This window comes from Trachymyrmex cornetzi, unplaced genomic scaffold (assembly GCF_001594075.2).
Source record: "Trachymyrmex cornetzi isolate Tcor2-1 unplaced genomic scaffold, Tcor1.1 scaffold58, whole genome shotgun sequence".
In the NCBI taxonomy this organism is placed as follows: Eukaryota; Metazoa; Arthropoda; class Insecta; order Hymenoptera; family Formicidae; genus Trachymyrmex; species Trachymyrmex cornetzi.
In genome coordinates this window covers 710,699-733,397 of record NW_017299893.1, presented here as the reverse complement: position 1 = coordinate 733,397, position 22,699 = coordinate 710,699, and the positions used below count along the sequence as shown (strand labels likewise).

General features: G+C 33.7%; 1 protein-coding gene across 3 annotated transcripts; it reads left to right on the top strand.

Annotated features, from left to right (window-relative positions):
• On the top strand, positions 1-22,400 carry LOC108766403 (transcription cofactor vestigial-like protein 4). 3 transcript variants are annotated; one of them, XM_018515681.1, is made up of 5 exons: positions 1-501; positions 10,433-10,716; positions 19,704-19,862; positions 21,349-21,552; positions 21,730-22,399. In XM_018515681.1, the coding sequence occupies exons 2-5, from the start codon at positions 10,659-10,661 to the stop codon at positions 21,807-21,809; spliced, it is 501 nt and encodes a 166-aa protein (XP_018371183.1). In that variant the 5' UTR covers positions 1-501; positions 10,433-10,658; the 3' UTR covers positions 21,810-22,399. The 3 variants fall into 3 exon arrangements, with proteins under 3 accessions (XP_018371183.1, XP_018371184.1, XP_018371182.1); XM_018515682.1 differs by lacking the exon at positions 1-501 and adding an exon at positions 858-1,156; XM_018515680.1 differs by lacking the exons at positions 1-501; positions 10,433-10,716 and adding an exon at positions 16,882-17,167 and having other exon boundaries at positions 21,730-22,400.
• Positions 22,401-22,699: the final 299 nt, after the last annotated feature.

The following is a 22,699-nucleotide window of genomic DNA, read 5'->3' as shown; positions in this document are numbered from 1 at the left end:
TACAAGGCTGCGGCCGCCGCGGGGAGCTTGGCGATCCTGCCGTAGCGGCGCGGCGGTCGGCCCGCATACCGTGCATTCCGGCGTAATGCTCGAGCGCACGCGGGCGAGGGTAGGGGCGTAAGGCGGGTATAGGCGCGGGTGAAGGAGGGCGGGAGTGGGGAGGGATGAGGACGAATAGCCGAGGCTGCCTGTCGTGTCAAACGGGCCGTGCCGCGCGCGCGCGTCCACCCGCCCGCATACCATTAGATTTTCGTGGTTTTCAATGGGTACGGATAACCGGCCGCGGCACGACGCGCCGACGACGTGAAGTGCCGTACGCGATCTCGACATCGCGTTCACCCGGGTGTCAGAGCGCGCGGTGACGGCGGACTACGGACCCCGGTGGGGCAAGAACGCAAGAAGTCGAGAACTGTCGCCGCGTGAAACTCGCGTATTTTTCGCAGGTGCGGCGCACAGTCGCGGGGCTACGCGGAGCGACGTCGGGGAGCGACGAGTCCACGGGTGAGTAAGAAAAAAAATAAAAGCATCTAATACGCACACGCGTGAAACGGCGTGCGCCCGCGCGCGCAATGCGAATGCCCGCACACGGACTGTCAAAATAAAAGCGACGCGGCGGGAATAAACGACGTGCCGGCGCACGTCCTCTCCGAGGAATGCCGCGCGTTTACGCGTCGTCGTTTTCTCTCTGTCTTTCTCGCCCTCTCGCTCTCTCTTTCTCTCTCTCTCTCGCGCTTGTTTTCTCCTCTTTTTTACTCCTCCCTTTTTCTCGTCTCTTTTTGCATTCTTCTACGCTACGCCGCATTCCTCTATTGATTCCCCGCGAACGTCGAGAGACGCGCCGCGCGGCGGTGGCGCCGACCGCGACGATCGCTCGGAGTAGCGCGCCCGACCCGTCGTCGTCGACGGTTTTTACTTCGTGAACTTTGAACCATCGGCGATTCGGAGGTTCGAAAAAAACCGCCTCGTGCGTTCGCGGGGTGATTGGCCGTTTCCGAGAGAGAGAGAAAGAGAGAGAGAGAGAGAGAGAGAGCGAGAGGGGGTGGGGGAGAAAAAGAGAGAGAAAGAGAGAGATAGAGAGAGAAAGAAAGAAAGACATATATACATCGAAAATTCTCACCGTCGCATTTGCTGATTTGCCAAAGGAATTTCGCAGCAGGTACACGATTTCCACCACAGCGAACGAATTCGCCTTTACGAAATTATTCTGAAAAAGTCAATCGAGGACGACACTTCCGAAGAGTGTTGTTTCGCGTCTCGAAATTTCGCAGCGATTTTTACGCTGAGAAATTCATTGCGTTTACCACGATAATTTTCTGCAAATCCAAGTGTGTAATCATACTACTAATAAGTACCTTTATATATGAATGTGATTTAATTTTCCGTAAAGATAATACGATATTACGTAGAAAAATGGATTTGTACATTCAAACGTGTCAATTAAATCACATCAAGGTACTTATTATTATAGTAGGTATTATTATAGTATTATTACCGTACATTTCAATTTGCAGTGTAGATCCCAGTTCTATAAATATAAAATTAACTTTAAACTTACGGTTTAACTTATTAATCTTTTCCTAATTCTAAGAATTTCTTAGAGTAAACAGTGAGTTTTTTAATTCTTAGAATTAGAAGAAAGATAAATAATAAATAAGTCTTGTGTGCGTTTCTACCAATGTAGGTTGACTTTAATCTCGGTTTAAATTATCCTTTACTCTTTTTTAATTCTTAAAACTAGAAAAAGATGAAGAGTTAATTGAATCGAGATTAGATTGGTAGAAACGGGCATAATCGTCTACATTATTACAATTCGTGCTTCATCGTTTGCAGTTTTACATACGAATCACACAAATTGGCTGATTCTTACACAGACAGGAAAATGTACTAAATTTTAATAACTAATTATTTGAATAGTATTATAATATAATATTTACAGAAAATAAATATTTACTAAATGATAAAAAGTCATAATTAAATCAATTTAATGGTTCTCGTACCAAATAAATATATGTTTACATTTAGTAAATATTTAATTGGTATTTAAACAAATATTTATTAAATAATGAGTAAGAAACAATGCCTATACCGATCGAAACCGAATTTTATTGTTAGTGCTTTAAATAATTCCATGTAAATTTATATACCACATTTGTAGTCTCTTGAACTGTGCGCTGAAATATTATACTTATTGAAATTTAGTGTAATATATTTTTCTCTCAATGCAATGGTTTGCGCCCTTTTTGATGTCATTAACAAATCGCTGAGCTTATAGTAGAACTGCATGGATGGTGGACAGTATAAGTGCGAACTCGACGAATCTGCTTATTCGCGCTATTCGTAAATATCATATGATTAACGAATCGCGAGTTATATGCAGTCTGGTGCTGGCTTAGGAGAAACGACGAGAGAAACTCAGCACGACATACCCGCACGTGCCTCGTACGTATCATGAAATCCAAATTCCATGGCGTTATGGAGATTGTGCGAAATATTGGCATTTTTTAAAATCGTGCTTAAAGAACACGATGGTTGAAATTCCGCCGCGGAATTTTATTCGGCCCTTTGTCGGGACTGGTATGATTTTTGGACGCGCGATTTTTGCGAATGCAAGAATTATGACTATATAATGATTCGTGCACAATTTATTTACCGCATTCACATCACCTTCCTGTATCTTCTTACTGTTTTACTATCGTCTTTTTAATTTTATCTCTCTGATATTCATTTATACTAATGTAGATTAACTTTCATCTCGGTTTAACTTATCTGTTTTTAATTCTTGAAATTAAAAGCAAATAAAAAGTGAATTAAACCAAGATTAAAGTTAATCTACTTATTAGTAAAAATAAACATTAGCGCGCTTTTTGCAAATGCACAAAATTTAGAAATTTAGGAATTAGACGTGGAAGAATTGATGAGAGATTGAATTTGCAAAATTTTAATTAAAGATAAATGTTTCTTAACTACCTTCCTGTCGAGTGTTTTAGAAGAAAACTCATGAAATTGGATCAAATATTTAAATAATTTATTTTTGTTATTTTTAACAACACAACACATGAAACAAGATATATTATATTATATTTTTTTATTCTTTCTGAAATTGTGATTTTTGTAAGAACACCAAATTTGAAAATTTAAAGATTAGGAAAGATTAGAAAATTATATTACATGATTCATGGAAAGTTAAATTTATAGAATCACTGGAGTTTGTTTTCTTCGAAATGAAAGTAAACGTCTTTTTGAATGAAACGTCATTGTGATTTTTGCAAGTATTTGCACACCAAATTTGGAAATTAGAAAGTGCACCAGATGATATTTATAAGAGATTAAATCTACGGGAGCACCGGGCTTTGTTCTCTTCCGAAGGTAGATGTTTCTTGGCTACCTTCTCCTGCGAATGTTTTAGTAGAAAGTTCATCATGAAGGCGTATCGATATTTAATTAACTTCTTTGCTTTACTTTTAATAATATCTGGAATAAAATATATTTGTTTGTTATCATTCTTTCTTCTTCCCTGAAATTGCGACTTTTGTAAATGAGATTTGGAAATTTAGAAAGTGTAGACTACAGACGTATTGATATTTATGACATTGAATCGGAAATACATTAAAGCGGAAATACATCGGACTTTGTTCTCTTTTTAATCAAGATAAATGTTCTTGCCTACCTTCTTTTGCAAATGAAATATCTGATTTGATTACATGATAAGTTTTAATAGAAAACTCGTCATGAAATCATATCAGAGATACAAAATATTTAAATAATTTTTTCTTTATTTCTAATTAACATTTGGAATAAAATACATTCGCTCTTATTATCTATTCTTTCCTCTTTCCCGCTCTTTCCTTAAACTTATTTTCGCAAGTACACAAAATTTAGAAATTTAAAAAGTGCAGCAGATATGATGACATTTATGAAACATTAAATATACGAAAACATCAGACTTTGTCCTTCTAAATGTGGATATTTCTTGGCTATCGTCCTGTTGAGTTTTAGCGAAAAATTTCTTATGAAGTATAAGATTTATTTAATTTTTTTTTCTTTTTTGATTTTAAATATTAATCTTTATTTCTTTTTTGGAATACAATAAATTATAATATTTCTTCATGCAAAAGCATTTTTATTTCGCCTTCATGTTTGTCGCATATTTTTAACGTTCCTACGTTTCGGTAGAAATGCAACGTTCGTATTACGGCGAATAGAAGAGAGACGATTAACTCGCTTGACGTTTCGTTCGCGCGTCGGCGCGTAAAAATTCCGAGGAACGCGCTCGCGTTTGGAATTCCATCGGGTTCGTCGAACTTTTCTCAAGTGCTGATCTTTGTTTAGGCAAAAGTTGTTGCAACGCAGTGGAATGTTGGTTTGCAATAATCAAACAAACCTTTCTTCTTGAAAATTTCTTTGTTAGCACGCTTTCGCACGTTCCGTTCATTTCTGAAATTTTACCATGCTTTTTTGTCATTCTATATAAATTCTTGAGATTCTTACGATTCACGCTGTCACATATGTACTGCGATGTTATTGTTTTTCTTGAATGACAGTCAATTTGTCATTTCGCGGATGTGTAAGCTATAAATCTATATACTTTGTCATCGCATCACTTTGTCATTGGACATTTTCCCTGTTTTCCCAGGAAGTCGACCGTAAAGCATCACGTATTTATTATTCAATTTTCTTTCTACTTTTTTGCGATAAAATGCATTTGTACAAATTATATAAAAATTAGTTTCACGTTTTATTATATTGGCGTATTTTACTAAAATGAGGCTAAATGTGGGCAAAATCAAAGAGACAGCTGAGACGAGAAATTTAAATATACAAGTAAACTTATATGATTTTCATTCGAATTGACGGTTTTTTTTATGAGTTCGTCAACAAGAACGTTCGACAAGAAATCTCGATCGGTGGTTTCGAGCTCTCGCGTTCTCGAGCAGTCGCGTGTAAATCGCCCGCATACCACGTGCTATTCAGTGCGTATATATGTATATGTTTGTGAATATACAGGGTGTACGAATTATTCGACGGATCGAAATCACTTATTTTTTGGACGAAAATTTTCTCAGGGGTTTCTCTAGATGAAAACTTAATTTATGATTTTTAATATTCTGACAATTAAATCTTTATTAGTATCATGTATATTTTTTTTAGAAACTATGCACATTAACGTTACAATAGAAAAATATTCTATTGTTAAAGAAGTGATTGTTCCGTTTAATTTTTCTTTTAAATTTTAAGTAACGGTCATCTTTAACAAAAAATATTTTTCTTGGTAATAGTCTTAAAATATACTTAATACAACAAATTTTAGAAAAACTCATCATGTACTCTCAAAACAAGAATTTATTTTCTTATTGAAGAATATTTTATAAAATTTTATCGAAGAAGCAGGTTTATATAGTATGCAAGTCAAATTGATTTTAATTTAATAATTTTAATTGAGAGAGAGAGAGAGAGAGAGAGAGAGAGAGAGAGAGAAGAATTAAACTTCGATTTAGAAAGAGAAAGACAAAGAATAGATTTTGAAATTTGATGCTTGTGATGAACTGATAGATTTGTGGATACATAAATTTTTACGGTATTAAACAAGTAGAACACAAATGTTGTCATTTATTTCAAGAAAAGGTGCTTTGATTCAAAAATTTTACCTTATGCATAATCCGAAAATTATTTTAAATTCTTAAAATGCGTTATTTGAAAATTATATTGTATATTATATGTAAAATTATTATTCTGATATTAATAGTGTCATTTCAGCTTGGCTTCTGGAGTGTTTTTTTTTTATAAAGACAATAACTTCGGAACACCCTATACGTATTCGATTGAATCTGATTTGGTCAAGATAATACGTGGGAATCTGTCGATCGAGTGGTTAGATCGGCGTGCGTGACGTTAGTCAAAGGTGCAAATATTCACCGTTCTTTCTATAGATCACACCATTAATTTAACACTCTCGATAATCGAATTGAACATGTTCTAAATTTTCGTTGTAACTTTGATCTATATAAAAATTCAAATTTGTTTAAAATCGAACGTCTAAAGCATTTAATCAGTTCCAATCTATTTGATTCTATCGAGATTTATTATCTGCACCTTTCTAAATTTTATATTTTTTTAAATATTTTTGATTGGATCATAATTTATCTCATTTATAATTTTTGTAAATTACAGAATAGTTCACAATAAAAGAGAAACAAAAAATAATATACATATAAAGATGAATTCTTGTGGTACTTTTATTTGGCAAAACATGACTGCAATTAAAAAGAATTGAACAAAATTAAATATTTCAAATTGATTGAAATAGCAGAAGCTTATTCGTCGTTTTATTAAAAATCGTTAAATCATAGAAAGATAAGGCACGTATTATATAACTGTTCGCTATGGATTCCGATCGGAATTATTCCATTTTCCTTAGAAAACACAATAGAAATCTAGGAAATAATTGAACGATTCCAACTGGAATTCATTCCGAATAATTTCATAGTACGTGCTCAGATTCGTTCTCGAATGGAATTTTGTTCGAAATCGAGAAAGGGAGCTAAGTAAAAATATTTGTAAGTTGATTATACAGTTGAATTTCACGTATACGACGTGCGTTGAAAGGTTTACGCCTCCGAATTTCGACGCTTTTACAGCGATTTGTATTTACAAATATTTCTCGCACAATGATGTAGCATTTATGCGCAACGACTCTCGCGTTCGCGATACACTTTATTCGGGCCGTCCTTTCGTTTAAATAGCACGCCGACTGACGACGGCTGTCATGATTCATAAAACGTTTACACTGCGCACCACTCGCGTAAAATTGAGAGGAAGAGGCACGGCCGAGGAACGGCGCGCCTTTGTAAACTAGATTCATCCTTTCAATCTTATCTCGTCTCTTTATCACTCAAGAAACTCGACAAATATAACGACGCGCGGAATCGGGCGGTATCTTCTCGGTCGAAAGATTTTCTTTAAAAAAATAAACTCGAAGAGTTTTAAGAACGTTGATAATTTAAATTAATAAAAACAATTTAAATTTATAAATATAAAAATTCAGACATATATAACATATATGTATAAGTATAATAACTATGACAATTAATGATAACCTAACAAAATGATCGTTGAAGTTGTTAAAAAAAATTTAATAATATAAGGCATAATTAAGTTGTAATGTCTAATCTTGTAATCTGGGAATTAAGATCGTAAATCGTGTTTTGAATTATCTATTCATTTTATAATTTTAGTTTGAGGAAATTGAATATTTTAATTTTTAATGAGGAATTTTTAATGAGGAACAGTTGAATTAATTAAAGGAAAAATGAGAGATGCGAAGTAAGGTTATTTTATCGACTCATGCAAAATTCGCTGTTCTTTAAAGTGAACGAAAGGAAAGCCAAAATACCGGAAAGAGCAAATCGCGCAAAGCGGCAGGAAGCTGGATAAAAGGTTGTTTATATTGTTATGATGAAATCGTGATGTCGACCGTACGGTAGTGTTGCAAGAAGCAGGAAAAGCATGCGAGGAGGATGAGAAGGAATGAGAGAGGTCGCGATTAAGATAGCAATGGCTTTAAACCAGCCATGAACCTTCCTTTTCATTTTTAAAATCGAAAATATCATCCCTTTTACTCTTCATAAAATATTAAAGCGCAAGGCGAAAACAATCCTATCAGATTTTCTTTTTTTTTTTTAAAAAAAATGTTTAATATTAGAGAGAAGACTTATAAAAAGTAGAAATTAACTAATCGTTATTAAAAATATTAAATTGAATAATATTTTTAAATTCAAGACTTAACAAAAAAATTATAAAAAGTTTTCATGCGAGAAAATTATAATGTTACATATTTTATAGAATATTTGTGAAATATGTTTGAACAAACTGTTTTCGGAGTTGACATGGGTTTTCTTTATGTTACATTTGCAAATTTGGATTATTGTTATTACAAAAATCTATTTATTGTATTCACTCTTTTTTTTATGTCATTTTGGTTTCTTGAAATTAATTAATGCCTTTTAGTTAATATGGATTTTATAGACATCAATAGGTAAAGTGTTACAGACGTTAAATGTATCTTAACGTTAATTAACACATTTCGAATTCGATTGTTCTACTTGCTATTTATTGATTTCTTTTGTTTTGTCTATCGGTGGAAGAAGTTCAATTACCACACTGAGAAAAAAATAGCCTACATTTAAATAAATATTTATTTGAATACTGCCAACTAAACATTTACTTACAATAAATAAATATTTACTTAATAAAAAGAAGTGATTGTTAAATCAAATTAATGTTTTTTGTACCAAATAAAGATATTTTTATATTTAATAAATATTTAGCTGGTACGTACTATAAAATATCAAATAAATATTTATTGAAATTTAGGATATTTTTTTCAGTGCATATCTGATTGTCACGTACCTTCACGTAGACCTTGTTTAACATTCTAGTTAACGTGTGTCATATAAAGTATATTATAGCAGAAACAAATCATCAATTAAATTGAATATCTCTAAATTTATGGCACTTAACGAAAAAATTGTAAATTTATCGTATAAATTTATCATACAAGAAAATTGTAAGTTGTTTATATTTGCAAAATGTTTGACCAAGATTTGTTAATGTATTTTTCTAAATCATATCGAACATATTTTAAAACATAGATTCTTCATCAAACACCTTCTTCCCAAATTATGTCAAAAGTTCTATCTATATTAATGGAAAAAGTTTTATCTAATAATTATTACATAGACTTTATTTGATGTTCTATTTGTGTATCATATATCATAATAGAATGTCAATATGGTTAAATGATAAATAATAGCTCCGATAACGTTATCTTTTGATGTTAAGTGTACATTAATACTCTATTCATTGTTAATTAATAAATCACATACTTGAAAGTTTATTTCATTGTTCTGGAATTTTTTTGGGGATTTTGATGTACAAATTTCAATTTCTGTAACTTGAGAAGAACGTGATGATTGTACAATTTTCAATTTTTGTAACTCAAGAGAAATGTGAGAACTATCAGAAGAAATGGATATGAAACAATTAAATAACTGTTTTTTCTTATAGCAATTTTCTTCGTTGACGAGTTTTCTCAGCTATTAGACTAGCAACCGATGTAGCAATAAGCTATCATTTTAATGACTATTTTAATCTTGTGACTGTATTTAAATTATTTTTGTATACTTTGTAGCAATTAAACTCGAATTGTATCACGTTTTTTGTTAGAAAAATCAGTCAGTCTTAATTAGAATTCTAGGTAATTATGTACATAATTTAAATATCATTAAATTTAATACAAAAACAGGCTAATAATCGCTTATAATTTGAAAATTATTAATGCCTACAATATTTTTTTAACAAGGAAGAATTTTAAATTCCACCGACAATAAGTGACTGAAAATTGTAGCGATAACGTTGTAACATCTAATTAAAATTTATTAAAGTGATTATCAATCGGTGTTAACGTGCCATACACTGAGAGAAATGTTTTGTACCAATAACCGAAGTTTTGTTACTGACACAAAAACTATTTGTTGATATACGATCAATCAAACCATTGGTTACCACAATATTAATTTGTTGAATTTATTAACTAAACTGATCATTTAAAAACTCTTTTGTATGATGTTTATAGATCTTTTGTGATTAGAACATTTTGTTATCGGAACAAAATGAATAATATATAAATATCTCTCACTTTCTACAGAGTGATTATTGTTTGGTGTTTTTGAATTTTCTTAGTTTAGCAAAAATATATATAGATTTAGAGCAATTGAGATTACTAATCGCTCTGAAAAAATAGTTACCATGATTGATCATGATGTGGTGAGAACCGAGAAGTCCACGAGATTAGTCTCTAATCGTCTCGGCTTTATAGAGATAAACGTTGAATTTCTTTTATGAGAAGACACGCCATCTCTGATAGCTCCGCGAAACACTTCTTGCCCTACCATAGTGAATTATTTTGTTGAAATTACTAAAAGAATACTTATTTTGTAATGGCAACCAAATTTTACATTGGTATTTACAAAACGTGAGTAATCAAATAAAATTTGTACTGTTAAATAAAAAAAATTTTGTTTATCTTACAAAAAAATATTGTATTTCGTAATTTTAACAAAGTAATTCAATAATAATCGGCCATTTGTGAATAATTCTCTTTTTTTGTTACCAATACTATATCTTTTCTCTCACAATCAGTGTATGAACGCGAACGTGTCGATTCCATTGCTAGATACGCCGCGCGAGAAGAGGTTCCGCGAGAGGAGTGCCGCGGGGGGTGGGGGTCCTCCCACGAGAGGGGGGCGCCGATGGTGAGGGGTCCGCATTCCACAGACAATGTCACGTTTTTTAATCCCCGTTTTACTTTATTTGCGCCGCCTTCAGCCGCGAGGAAGGCCCAAACAGTTAAAGTTCGACTTTTGTCCCTATACAGAGCGTCCGAATTTGCAACGTGGAAGCGCAGACGGGCCAAGAACGACGTATCCTTGTTAGAAAAACGACAACGAGGAAGGGGATATCTTCTGTGAAAAGAAGATTTGAGGATCCACGAAGTATTGTGAGGGTGCGCGCGAATTTCGCGCGGGGGTGGCACGCGAGGGGAGGAGAATAGAGGGAAAAGAGAAGGAAAGTTTGAACGGACGGAACGAACGAAAGAAGATATGTCTGCCGTCGAGAGTGCCTTGGACGTCCTTTCCAGAGCAGCGACAATGATGCAAGGTCAGTTTATACCTCTTGGAATTTTATTTCGCGACTTATTTTAAAATTAGAAAAACCAGTTTGGTATAAACGGCTACCTAAAGTAGGTTTAACCAAATGTTTTGGTTAATATAACCAAACGTAATTTTATTCTTACAAAAATTTAGTATCACCAGACAGTAAAATCGTAAGGATTATGTTTGATTATATTAACTAAAATATTTGGTTAAATCTTTTAGGTAGCTATTACAAAAATTTTATTTTTGGTATTACCAAACTTTTTTTCTTTCTGCGGACTTTGACTCTCTCGATAATATGAGGAATGATAGTACAAAGTGTTCCAAGAAAATTTGATTAAAAAATCACACGTTAAACGACAATTATTGTCCTCTAAAATTTTGCAGTAATTTTAGGTATTTATATACCAATTATTTAAGTATTCTGAAAGGTAAATTATTAATTACTTTGAGTATTAAAAGTACAACAGTGATTAAAATAAATAATCACTTAAATTTCTGTAAGGAGAATGTTTTTCTCATCGTTATAAGAACACATACAAAAATATAGTTTTCTTCTCTCTTATCTTATAGTTCACCGAATATTGCGAGATTATTGGCGATTTCGCAAGCAATAATTTATGGCTACGTCTCCTCAAAACATTAAGAACTCGGAGATTTTATTATTCCCTGATGACTCTATCTAAAAAACGAGGTTCGATGAGAAAAAATATAAAAAGTATTTCAAACACATAAAGCCTATTCTACAATGTGCTTTTTGTTTCCTGTTTCTTACTTTTTACCTCTTGCTTTTTTTCTTTTTGCAATCATTTTATCGACAATTGTATTTCTTGTTTCTTTCAAAATTCATTAACTTTTATCTCGATCGACATAAAACAAAAACCGGATAAAAAACAAAAAGACAAGATGTAAAAAATAGCAAAAAGCAAAAAACAGAAAACAAAAAGCACATTGTACAATAGGCTTAAATTTTCGGGCAGTAGAAACAAAAAGCATTTTTCGAATGAATCATTTCAGTAGGACTCGTTCTATCATATTGTCATTCACAGAAATTCTTTCACGCCTTTTTCGTGCCTTTTCCATGCCTCATCTATTTAATTTTTCTTTGATCTTTCTCGGGGAAACTCATTTCTTCTACTTTACCGTCCATTTCTCATCCGGAAAATATTAATGTTTGATGGGAATGGGGTATAAAGACATAACTTGACAATGAAACGCAACGCGATCAAATTCTCATGGAATGCACAGACCTCAGAAACGACGACAAAACTACTCGACATGCCGTCGGCATTCCTCGCATAATTTGTTCAATAGTCATTCTATATTTCACGCGCGTGCACGACGACATTAACGAAGGCTCGTTCGTATGCAAGTTGGATCGCCGTGGGTATCGCTATTATTATCGCGGGCGCCGAGTTATAATGCAACGTGCTATTACCTGACATAAATTCGCGATCGTAACATACTGTCACAAGCCGCGCAATCGTTTTTACATGGAATCGATCGTGCGATCGCGGGTGAGCAATCGCATTCTTTGCTTTGTATTCAGCTGTCCGCCTTACGAAATCCTCTTAGCAAAATGACCCGAACGTTCTGCGCGAATGGTGAAATTAGGAGCGCAGGCGAATACGAGTTTTAGTTAGAATACAATATTTTTATTAAGTTATTAAATTAATTAAATTAATTATCATTTTAAATTATTGACTAATCATATAATATCGACAAGAAGAATAGTATATTCTTAACATGAAATGTCATTTTGTTAACAAATGTCATTTTTATCATTTTTGTTTCATAAATTTTAGAAAATAATTTTATAATTGTAACATAATTTTATATTCATAGATTTAAAAAAATAATCCTTTGAGTTAAAAAAAAGTAAAAAAGAAGAGTTAGCGAGGTACTTAGTGTGTAAAAATGAAAAAAAAAAAATACTTTCGATGATTGATAGAGTAATGTTTACTTAACTCATTTACGATAATAATTTGAAACTCATGTTTTTTTTAGCTGTGTCACTTATGGAGTAAAGGAGCGATAATTTAAATATTATATCAATTATATGTATAAATTATATGTATTTAAAATTTGTTTCGCTTTGGCTCGTAGCTCTTCTGATTATATTTTATTTTATTTGAATTATTTGAGCCTTTCTTTATTATGTATTTATATAATTATAATTATATAAATACGTATAATTTATACATATAATATTTTAACTATATAAATATAATTTATATAATATTTTTTGTTATTCTCTCCAATTCGAGATAATATCGGCTGTCTTTGAGATTAAAAGAATATTAATTTGACTAGATTGTAATTAATTAAAAATAAGATGATCTCTTATTTATTCGTTGTATTAACTGAATTCTAGTCGACTTAAGAACACACGCAGTACTTGCAAGTGTCACGATTTCGCATAGGTGCCGTTTATAGTTTCAATTCCACGTATTTGCAGATTAAGTACACGTGTTCAGCTCGATGCGAATCGCGCGCGAATGCATTTGCTGATCTCGAATTTTTTTGTATTCTTCGGCGGAGCGAACGTCTTTCGTTTAGACCGATATGTTTTATCAGGAAGTTAGAGTGTGCCATGACTGCTTAACCCTAAGTTGCATATACATATTTTATACGGTTCGTATTCTGTTTCTTGAATAATGAATACAGAATAATGCAAATGATGTAAATCATGTGCACGAACAAACTAGCATTGAATTACGATCGACATAACATCGCAAGTTATATTTAGTGCAATTACAAAAATCAGTATATGTATAAATAATATCACTACAAAATATGTAAATAAAAATTATTATTAATGCCTCCATTAAATTTAATATTTCACGGTTGCATTATCTTGACTTATGAATTTTGAAAATATCTTATATGTGTATTTTTTTCTGATAAAATGCACAATGATATCCTGTAAAAAGATCAGAATTGCAGGGACAAAATTATATGTATAAAGGAACAGTGTTTCTTTCCCCCTTTTTTCTTTTCTTTTTTTTTACATTCGAATCAATGAAACTCGATGCATGATACGCGCTGATCATACGTGGATATCGAAAGGGTTAAAATAAACGCACGCTATCATCCATTCGACGCATTCGCGCGTGCATCGCATCGATGCATCGGTTGCATCGCGCATATACAGGGTCGTGCAGAACTATCGCACGTCTCTCTTTCGAATTAGTTTAATTCTAAACCCATGTAAATCGATGTATTATAGAAATTAAAACCAGACTTTGTAACTCAAACTAATTTAATTTTAAATCCAGTCAATGTAATTTTTATCTTTATAAATTAGAAAAAGGGAATTCATGAGAGTTGTCGACTATTAAAATTGGCCTTTAATTTAACGACTTTTACTTTCCGTCGTATTTTTATCACTTAATAACCACATCTGCAACGTGTAAATTTCTCAGAACGTTTTTCTTCATTGACTTTCTTGAAACAAGCCATATATGGGCTACGTTCAATTTGCTGTTCGCTCTTGGAATTCGTTCATCCTTGTTTATTAAATGTTTAAAAAAGGACAAATGATGCTGATAAGCCCTGTGAGCACCAAATGGAACGCATCCAGTATATATGCAACTTTTAAAAAAAACTGCGAATACTCGCGCGGTTTTTAGTTTAACTTGGCTTAGAGTGTTTCATTAAAAGGAAGAAATATATCAAGCGCGTTAAGTCCATTTTATCGAGTCTTAAGTGATTAAAGGATATATACATATATGCGAATTTTTGGGCCGGTATTCATAGTCAGATATTATATTTAAGACCGTCTTAAGTACAGTCTTAAGATGTCCATGAACCAATCAGAGGGCCGCATTAGCGACTTAAGACATTACTTAAGACGGTCTTGAAATAAGAATCGACTATGAATACCGGCCATAGTCAGGTTTTATATTTAAGACAGTTCTTAAGTACAGCCTTAAGATGTCATAAGGTCGGTATTCATAGTCGATTCTTATGGGCTTTCTACAATAAGCTATTACCTAAGTTTTAAGTCTTAAGTTGTAAGAAATTAATCAATCACAATCGAATGTGAGAAGAATAATCGACAATGATTGGTCTTGTTTCTCGCAGCTTGAGACTTAAAGCTTAGGTAATGACTTATTGTAGAAAGCCCATTGTATTTGAAACTGTCTTAAGTATAGACTAAGGACAGTATTCCTAGTTTATTCTTATGTTAAGATCATCTTAAGTATTATCTTAAGATACTAATACAGCCTTCCGATTGGCTTATGACATCTTAAGACTATACTTATGTCATAAGCCAATCAGAAGGCTGTATTAGCATCTTAACCCTTACCGTACCAATCGAGGGGGTAACCACTAGCTGAAATATTGTCCCACAGATTTCATCTGATTACAAATAATTTTTTTCACTACTATGAAGTAATTTGGTAAAATATACGATTTTATTTAATATTATACAATGATTTCTTGTGGTTGCATATGTAATTATCGGATTATACATAGAGATTTGATATCAATTTTATAATGAATTTCGAGGATTCTGTCCCACAATTACATTAAGCGGTTCCCCCCTCGGTACCAATTGGATAACTATAGTGACCGAGCGATTCCTGTTCGTGCAAGTTTCTTTGAGTCTTTCGGTAATTATAAATTATACTACATTTTTATATTGTTTTATACTACATTTTGTTATTTTCCAAAATAAAGAGTCAATATTTATTCTAGTAAGTTGAAAGTATGTTGGTGAATTTTTAGAGATTTTTTGAATTATTTTGAAGAGGTGAAAAAACGAAGAGATTCTAGTGACCCTTGATAGTATGGATGAGACACCAAATTGTATATAGTACACGGTAAGGGTTAAGACAATACTTAAGATGATCTTAACATAAGAATAAACTAGGAATACTGTCCTTAGTCTCTGCACACCCAGTATATCGTGTCTACCTGGTAAAAAGGGAAAGAGAGAAAGAGATAGAGAGGGAGATGCCGAGAGAAAGAGAAAGCGAGAAAAGAGACGAGTTGGCTTCCAGCCGAGCGCGCGCGCTTATAGTACCTTATAAATACACGCTTAATTCTCGTCGTATCCATGCAGGATACCCTCGGTGTACGACGCTCGCACGGGTGCCAGCATTGCGCACGTATGCGTGTGTACGTGTAAAAGGCAACCTCCTTCTATCCCACGTGTTGCACGGGGAGAAGGGTGGCGGCGGACAGCGGAGTCGAGGCGGCGGATGAATGAATGAATCTTAAGACAGTCGTGAGTGGCGCATTCACGAAACCGCGAGTGCGCCTTTGAGGGACGAGCTTTTTTTTTTTAGGGGATCTCGCGGCTTCTCTCCTCGCGTCGTCGCCATTTTCATCCTTGTCGCCGTCGTTCCTCCGCATTGTGCGCACCTCGCAATTGCGTTAAATGACTGTTTCGTTATAAGTGTTCGGGTGTTTTTGCGTGCCGCTTAATTTGTTTTCCACATCTCGCGGTTTTCGAATTTCCTCGTTTGCCGCATCTTCCCTTTTTTCCTGAGTTCTTTCGATTCTCCAGCTCTATGGCGATTCCGCAGTCTTTTCTCTGATGTGTCGATTGTCTTACGTCGTTAACGTGATTGTCTACCCACGAGCGGAAGAAACAATAATTGTATCGATTCTCAGAAGTAGCTGTGATACTAAAACAGAAAAATGTCCGGAAAATAAAAAAAATTTTGAAAAAGAGAAGGGAAATTACACAGTTCTCTCTCTGCAGAAACGAATCTTCACGAGAATGAGATTTTGAATGGAATTAGCGCGCGGATTTTTCATTTCGAGGATGGAAATAATGAAGTGTACCGAAAGTTACATCTAAGAATAGTTTTTGTTAACTATTTAGTGATTATTTAAAGTATTATATTGTCGGTCAAACGATGGGCGCATACATCGTTTGGGAAACTTCGATCGAGATTTGTGCGAGAGTGGAATCGCAATGCGTCGCTAACTATGATTTGTTTGTGAGAAATTTTATAGAACAAGGAACGCTTAGTTCAAGCAGCTTTTAATTACAGATAATCGTGTATTATCAACGAAGATAACTTGTTTTATCAGAAATATCGTCAATTGAATTTTTTTTTAACTATTTACACACCTTCGTCATCATTTGTTTCAATTGTGCGCGTTATTACGTTGTGTGATGGATATTTTAATCGAAAACTATACATACATCGTTGTAAAAATTAGTCTAAATTGTGCTGTAATATTACTAAAGATGAAGAACGTGTGGTGATAGACTGAACCCTCGCAGAAAAAAAATATAGTGCGTTTAGGAATGAATTAAATTTTCGCCTTGTGCTCAAGTATTCTGTACCTATCTCGTGAGAGCACGATCCCGCCGTTTAACTTGGCCATTAATGCTCCCAAGACCAATAAAATGGAGCTCCCATGCAAGAGGAGGCATCTCTGGCAGCCGTGGCTTAATGTCGATAGCCTCCGACTGCCTTGCAAACCGGAAGGTATGTCATTTTGTAAAGCGCGGTGAAAAAACTAAATGGGTGGAGTCGAATAGACTTAAAACGAATAGAAAACGAATAAGAAAAGCTTATTATAAAAAAAGTTTTATTTTAACTCTAAAATTAACATTTTTTAGTGAAAACGAATTACAATGTTTTTTTTTTTGCGTCGTTAATCGGATTTGTTTGACAGAAATTGAATAGTATGATATACAATATATACGATACTTCAAAATGTTTATGCCTAGTTTACAGTCGATTTTTGTTAACGCAAGATGTAAATTAACTTGAGTAGTTTTCGAGTTGAAAGGAATACCATTCATTCCAAAATGACAGACATTTTAAGCATGCTAAGATTCTGTACATATGTTACATTCCAGAAATATGAACAATAATACAAATATTCAACTTGAAATGGATTTTATCGATGAAAAATTTTGTTGGAATGTACTCACCAAAATGTAAATACATATATCTTATTACTATTTGACTTGGTATCTAATGGTATATTTACTGAGAGAGAGAAAAATATTTGGTATTTGTGACTATGATTGCATGGTAAAATAATTATGATTAGGAGAGAGCTCCATTTTTATAGTTATTACTGATATAATGTTAGTAATAATAATTATTTTTATGGTTTTATTAAATAATGATATAATTGATATTGAAAATGACTATAAATTATGGTAATTGCAATAATTTTTTTATCTCAATGTATTATATTGAAATTATAGACTTATTCACGTCTTTCATCCTACATTGGTCAATTTGAAAATTAAAATATTGAAATAAAGCAATTGCAGCAATTTCCGACATTTTCTCTAAACAAGGATTCCCGCAAATTAATTCCAAATATTTTAAGATGAAAATTTTGATAATAATTGTTGTCGCACATCGCATTTTTCGGAATTGCTTTAAGATTCGCAAATTTACGCAAATAATTTTATGGCACGATCTCGCTTGGAATTCGACTCTTCAATTTTCCATTTTAGTATTCGATTTTATGATTGGCAATTACAGGCTAATGCTAAAAATAATAAAGTATTATTAACGAAATATACCGCGTTATAAATTATGTAATTAAAGGTATATGTCGAACGCCAAGCGATGTCGTAAGAGTGCTTTGTTCCTCTCATCAAATTTTGTTTTACGGACTAAAAAGGACTTTCGGCTTTCCTAATTTAGCTGCTAGATAGCTTCAGGAGCGGAAATGTCGAATCGCCCTATGATTTGAAGTCATAAAGGGACGAGACTCATGTGCGCGTTCGTTAATTATCAGCGGCACATATCGAGAAGTTAACTGACTCTCGAGGCAACCCTCCCGTCCCGCTTCCGTTCATCTCGACGGTCCATTCATCTTTTCCCTGCGGTACACGTCTCTCTAAACCAGTTTCGCCATCTTGACGATCCTCTCACGGCTATTAGGCACTTCCTGCCCATCCTGAGAACCGAACTTGTTTTTACTTCTCTCTTCCTTCGTCCTTCGTTATCCTTTTTCTCATCCTCCTTATTTTTTCGCTCTTTCTCAATCGATCGTAAAGAGTTGTCTCGCGTTTGATTGACTTTCCAATTTTAGATATCCCGCCGCACGGAAATAGAGACGACCCTCGCGATTTCCGATAGATTTCGATCAATAACGCTGCTCATCACGAAGTGTGGTAAATAGATGTAAAAGAGGAATTCTAGATATATGTGCTGGCTACATTACTAGCGAAAGTTGCGGAACATAAACGAAGCTCGGTATAGCATGGTTAATGTATAGCTCAAACTTGCTATTTCATTCTTTTCATGTATAGGAGCGCTTTTGCTTGTACATTCTCTTGTCCAAACGGACAATATCAGACGAAAATATTTACAGCCAATCTAGTCACATCCTTACGTTTCTCGTTCCTCTCTTTACTCCCCACCGAGATCCCCACTTTATGACTGCCGAATAACATTGACATTCCTCGCATTCCGTTTTATAGCCCAACAATGACAGGGAAAACGCTAGTTTTCTTCGGAAGTTCAATGCGTACATTTCGTTTAACTACTCGAAGGCATAGCTTGTCTCACTACATATCGCTTAAATTAAAACGAAAAGGTTGGAAGTCCGGAGTAAATCCAACTCGGAACGAAACATTAGTAAAGTAGATATTCTTGCTATAGCAAATTAAACGCGATCGGTATAATAAAAAATAGTTAATCGAGATAACGAATAGAATTCTTCGTGATCTATCTAGAACAGCCCTGTCCAATTTGAGCCCCGGAACCAAAAGGCAAAGCCATCGATGCAAAAAATTCAATGTGGGTAAGATTTCGGGGACTGTAAATTATTGTGTTGATACGCATCTGAATGACGCTTAACAATACTTTATAGTCCTTGAAATCTTACATTGTATTCTTTTGCTTCGATAACTTTGCGTTTTGGCTCCGGAACTTGGATAGGCCTGATCTAGAATATTTATTTGGACAGATAGAGCCGATTGTTTTCCTCATTCAGAATTTCCATCTCAAGGAATAATGTCGTTCATAATGATGTCTTCGTATATTGCAGAGGAGAGATCGAAGGTGACGAATCTGCATCGAAAACCAAGCAGCACTTGGCGTAAAGACCGTAGGAGAGATCCAATTCAGAGCGAAGCGTTGGACATGTCGAGAACGAACAATCACCACAACAGACCGAGCGTGATCGTTCCTCCTACGACGCAAGTTGGTAAGCAGTCGTTAATAATGATTAATCTCTGAAAAGAAAAAAGATGTAATTAATATCTTTTTTGATATCGATTAAAATAAAGTTCAAGTCAAAATTTTGACGGAAGACAACGTTTTACGTGACTGACGAAAAATTTCGAGCTTGCAGAGTTTCAATCTCGAACAGAGAAACTTATGTCAAGTTACAAAATTCTATACTGCAAACGAATGAAGATTAATTTCGACTCATGCGGAGAAATATAAAGTTTCAATATTGAAAAAATTAGTAGATTGATATTTCAATTGAATTCATATTTTCTTTAGCAAGTTATTATTTTTATTAATTTTCATTTAACTTTTTAGAAGAATAAAGTAAAGTGATTTGTATATTTATATTAATGTCGAAATGAAGATATAATTACGGAACGATTAAATACTAAACATTTAAAAATCCGCGAATTAATATTTGTAGCTGCAAATGGATAGCGAAATATTCGTTCGTTCGAATTCTAGTATAACGTAAACTAATCGGATTTAAACAATTAAATTTTACCGTTATTACATAACATGAAACATTTTATATAAAAAATAAATTTGCTTACACTTTAACTGATCTTACATTAGAGTTTCAAACTATTCGAAATATTTTTACCGATTTGGTTCGACTAATAATGGTTATTTTGACCGAGTCGTCGTTAGGCATCTCCTCTAAGTCCCCATTGTCGTCAGGGGTGTCTGTGTAGGGTGTGTTTTATGACAATGCACCGCATGCTGCACCGGGATGCTGTACAGATGCAAAGTATTTCTCAATGGAAATACAGTTAATCCCCCGATGGCAAACGTGACATTCCTTGCATGTTAACGTTTATTTTTCTAAAACATTCATCATCGTATTAGTTATAGATCGTATTAGTTACAGACGGAATTAATGCTGTAACGGATATTCATTTATCATGATAGTAGTGTAGTAAATTTATAATTTGTAGAAGTTTATTTTTTTATAGAAATAATAGTGATTTTATATATCTGATAGATCATGTAAAATATTATTTAAGTAATTAGTTAAAACGTCATTAATATTAAATATAACATTATTATTTTACCATTATTTTAATAATGATATTATATTATATTATATTTCTTTAATCTAATTGAAAGATCTATTTTGAAGAGAACGTTGCGATTTTCTAATTTTTTTGTTGAAAATCGCTTAATTTGCTTACATATATTCATGACTTTTATATTTTTCATTTAAAATCCTTTTTTAAAATAATATTTACTTTTGTAATTTATTAATTTTCATATTACGTAAAAATATTAAAATATTAAAAATATTAAAATATTACTTAAATAATTAGCTAAAATATAATTATAATATACCATTATGACATTTTCATGATATATAAGATTTCTTTAATCTAATCGATAAAATGGTGAAAATAACGTTTAATTAGGATTGACGTACAGCGATTGAGATATGATAAAAAGACTTATCCACCTTTTTTCAGGTATCACAATCGAGGACTCCGCTATGACGTCGACAACAACGTCTACCACGGCTTCGGGCGGACAGAGGACCATTATCAGGACGACGGGTGGCGTTTACGTTAGTGATCCCGCGATCGATGAGCATTTCAAGCGGTCTCTGGGTCCGAAAAAGTACGCGGCCGTCTTCAACGCCACTACTACGGACAAGGAAACTGGCCTGAGTGGTAAATACAGACAGATATTAAACATATGTCCCGTAAAAGATAAAATAGACATTCTGGATTCAACATGGACCGGCCTTGAATGATAATATCTTTCATGGTCCAAGCTGGACTAATCTGGATCCAGTCTTGTCTTAGCTTCGTCTTAGCCTGGACCCGTCTTAAGCATTCTTTGCGTAGTTGACGATCACTTCGCAAAAGCACTCGGCGAGACTTGGACAAGGCTTCAGGCAACCAATGGAACTAAGGACTCCACCTAACCACCGGATAGGCTTGCCAGAAATCTTGTCATCCTACTTGTCATCGTCCTCGTCGTTGTCCTCATCGTCGCTTGACGATTGTGGTAACCCACTCGGGTGAAATCGTTCCGCTAAATATATATTAATGATAAGTCGTAATCAATAAGAATTAGCTGAATTCGCGACTATATTCGAGGAACCTGCGTCCAAGTAAAACTACAATTAGAGCAGGCCTGTCCAATTTAAGCTCCGGAACCAAAATGCAAAGCCATCGACATAACAAAATTCAATGTAAGATTTTAGAAACTATAAACTGTTGATAAGCGTCACTTAGGTACAAATCATCAACACTTTACAATCCTCGAAATTTTATACATCTCTCTACATTGAATTTTTTTGCATCGTTGGCTTTGCATTTTGGCTCCAAAGCTCAAATTGGACAGGCCTGAATTAGAGGATAAATAAAGGAAATAAACGCACACATCAGGATACAATTTTATAAAAATATAGGATTTTCAAATTGGATTTTCGTATTGATTTCGACATTTCGGGAAAAAGGATATAAGTAAATAGTTAAAAAAAAAATGATGGACTAAGAAATCACTAAGTATCTAGCATTTCGGATATTAAGTTTATCGATTCATTCCTGTCTCAAACGTAAGTTACATCTTTTACAAATGAACTTCAAATCTGGCTTTATTTATTTATTAATAAATTAAAATACGGATTATAATTTTTCTTAGATCCGACTTGTATATGTTTCTTTATTCGATTTATATATATTTTCTTTTTTATTAAGCGTCTTAAAATTCATAATCACTTATACACTTTTTCCATCTAAATTTTTTCGTAGACATTTTGTTTTAATTGGTACGTACTGTGTTGTATAAGGAGGTATCAAGTGTCCTTGA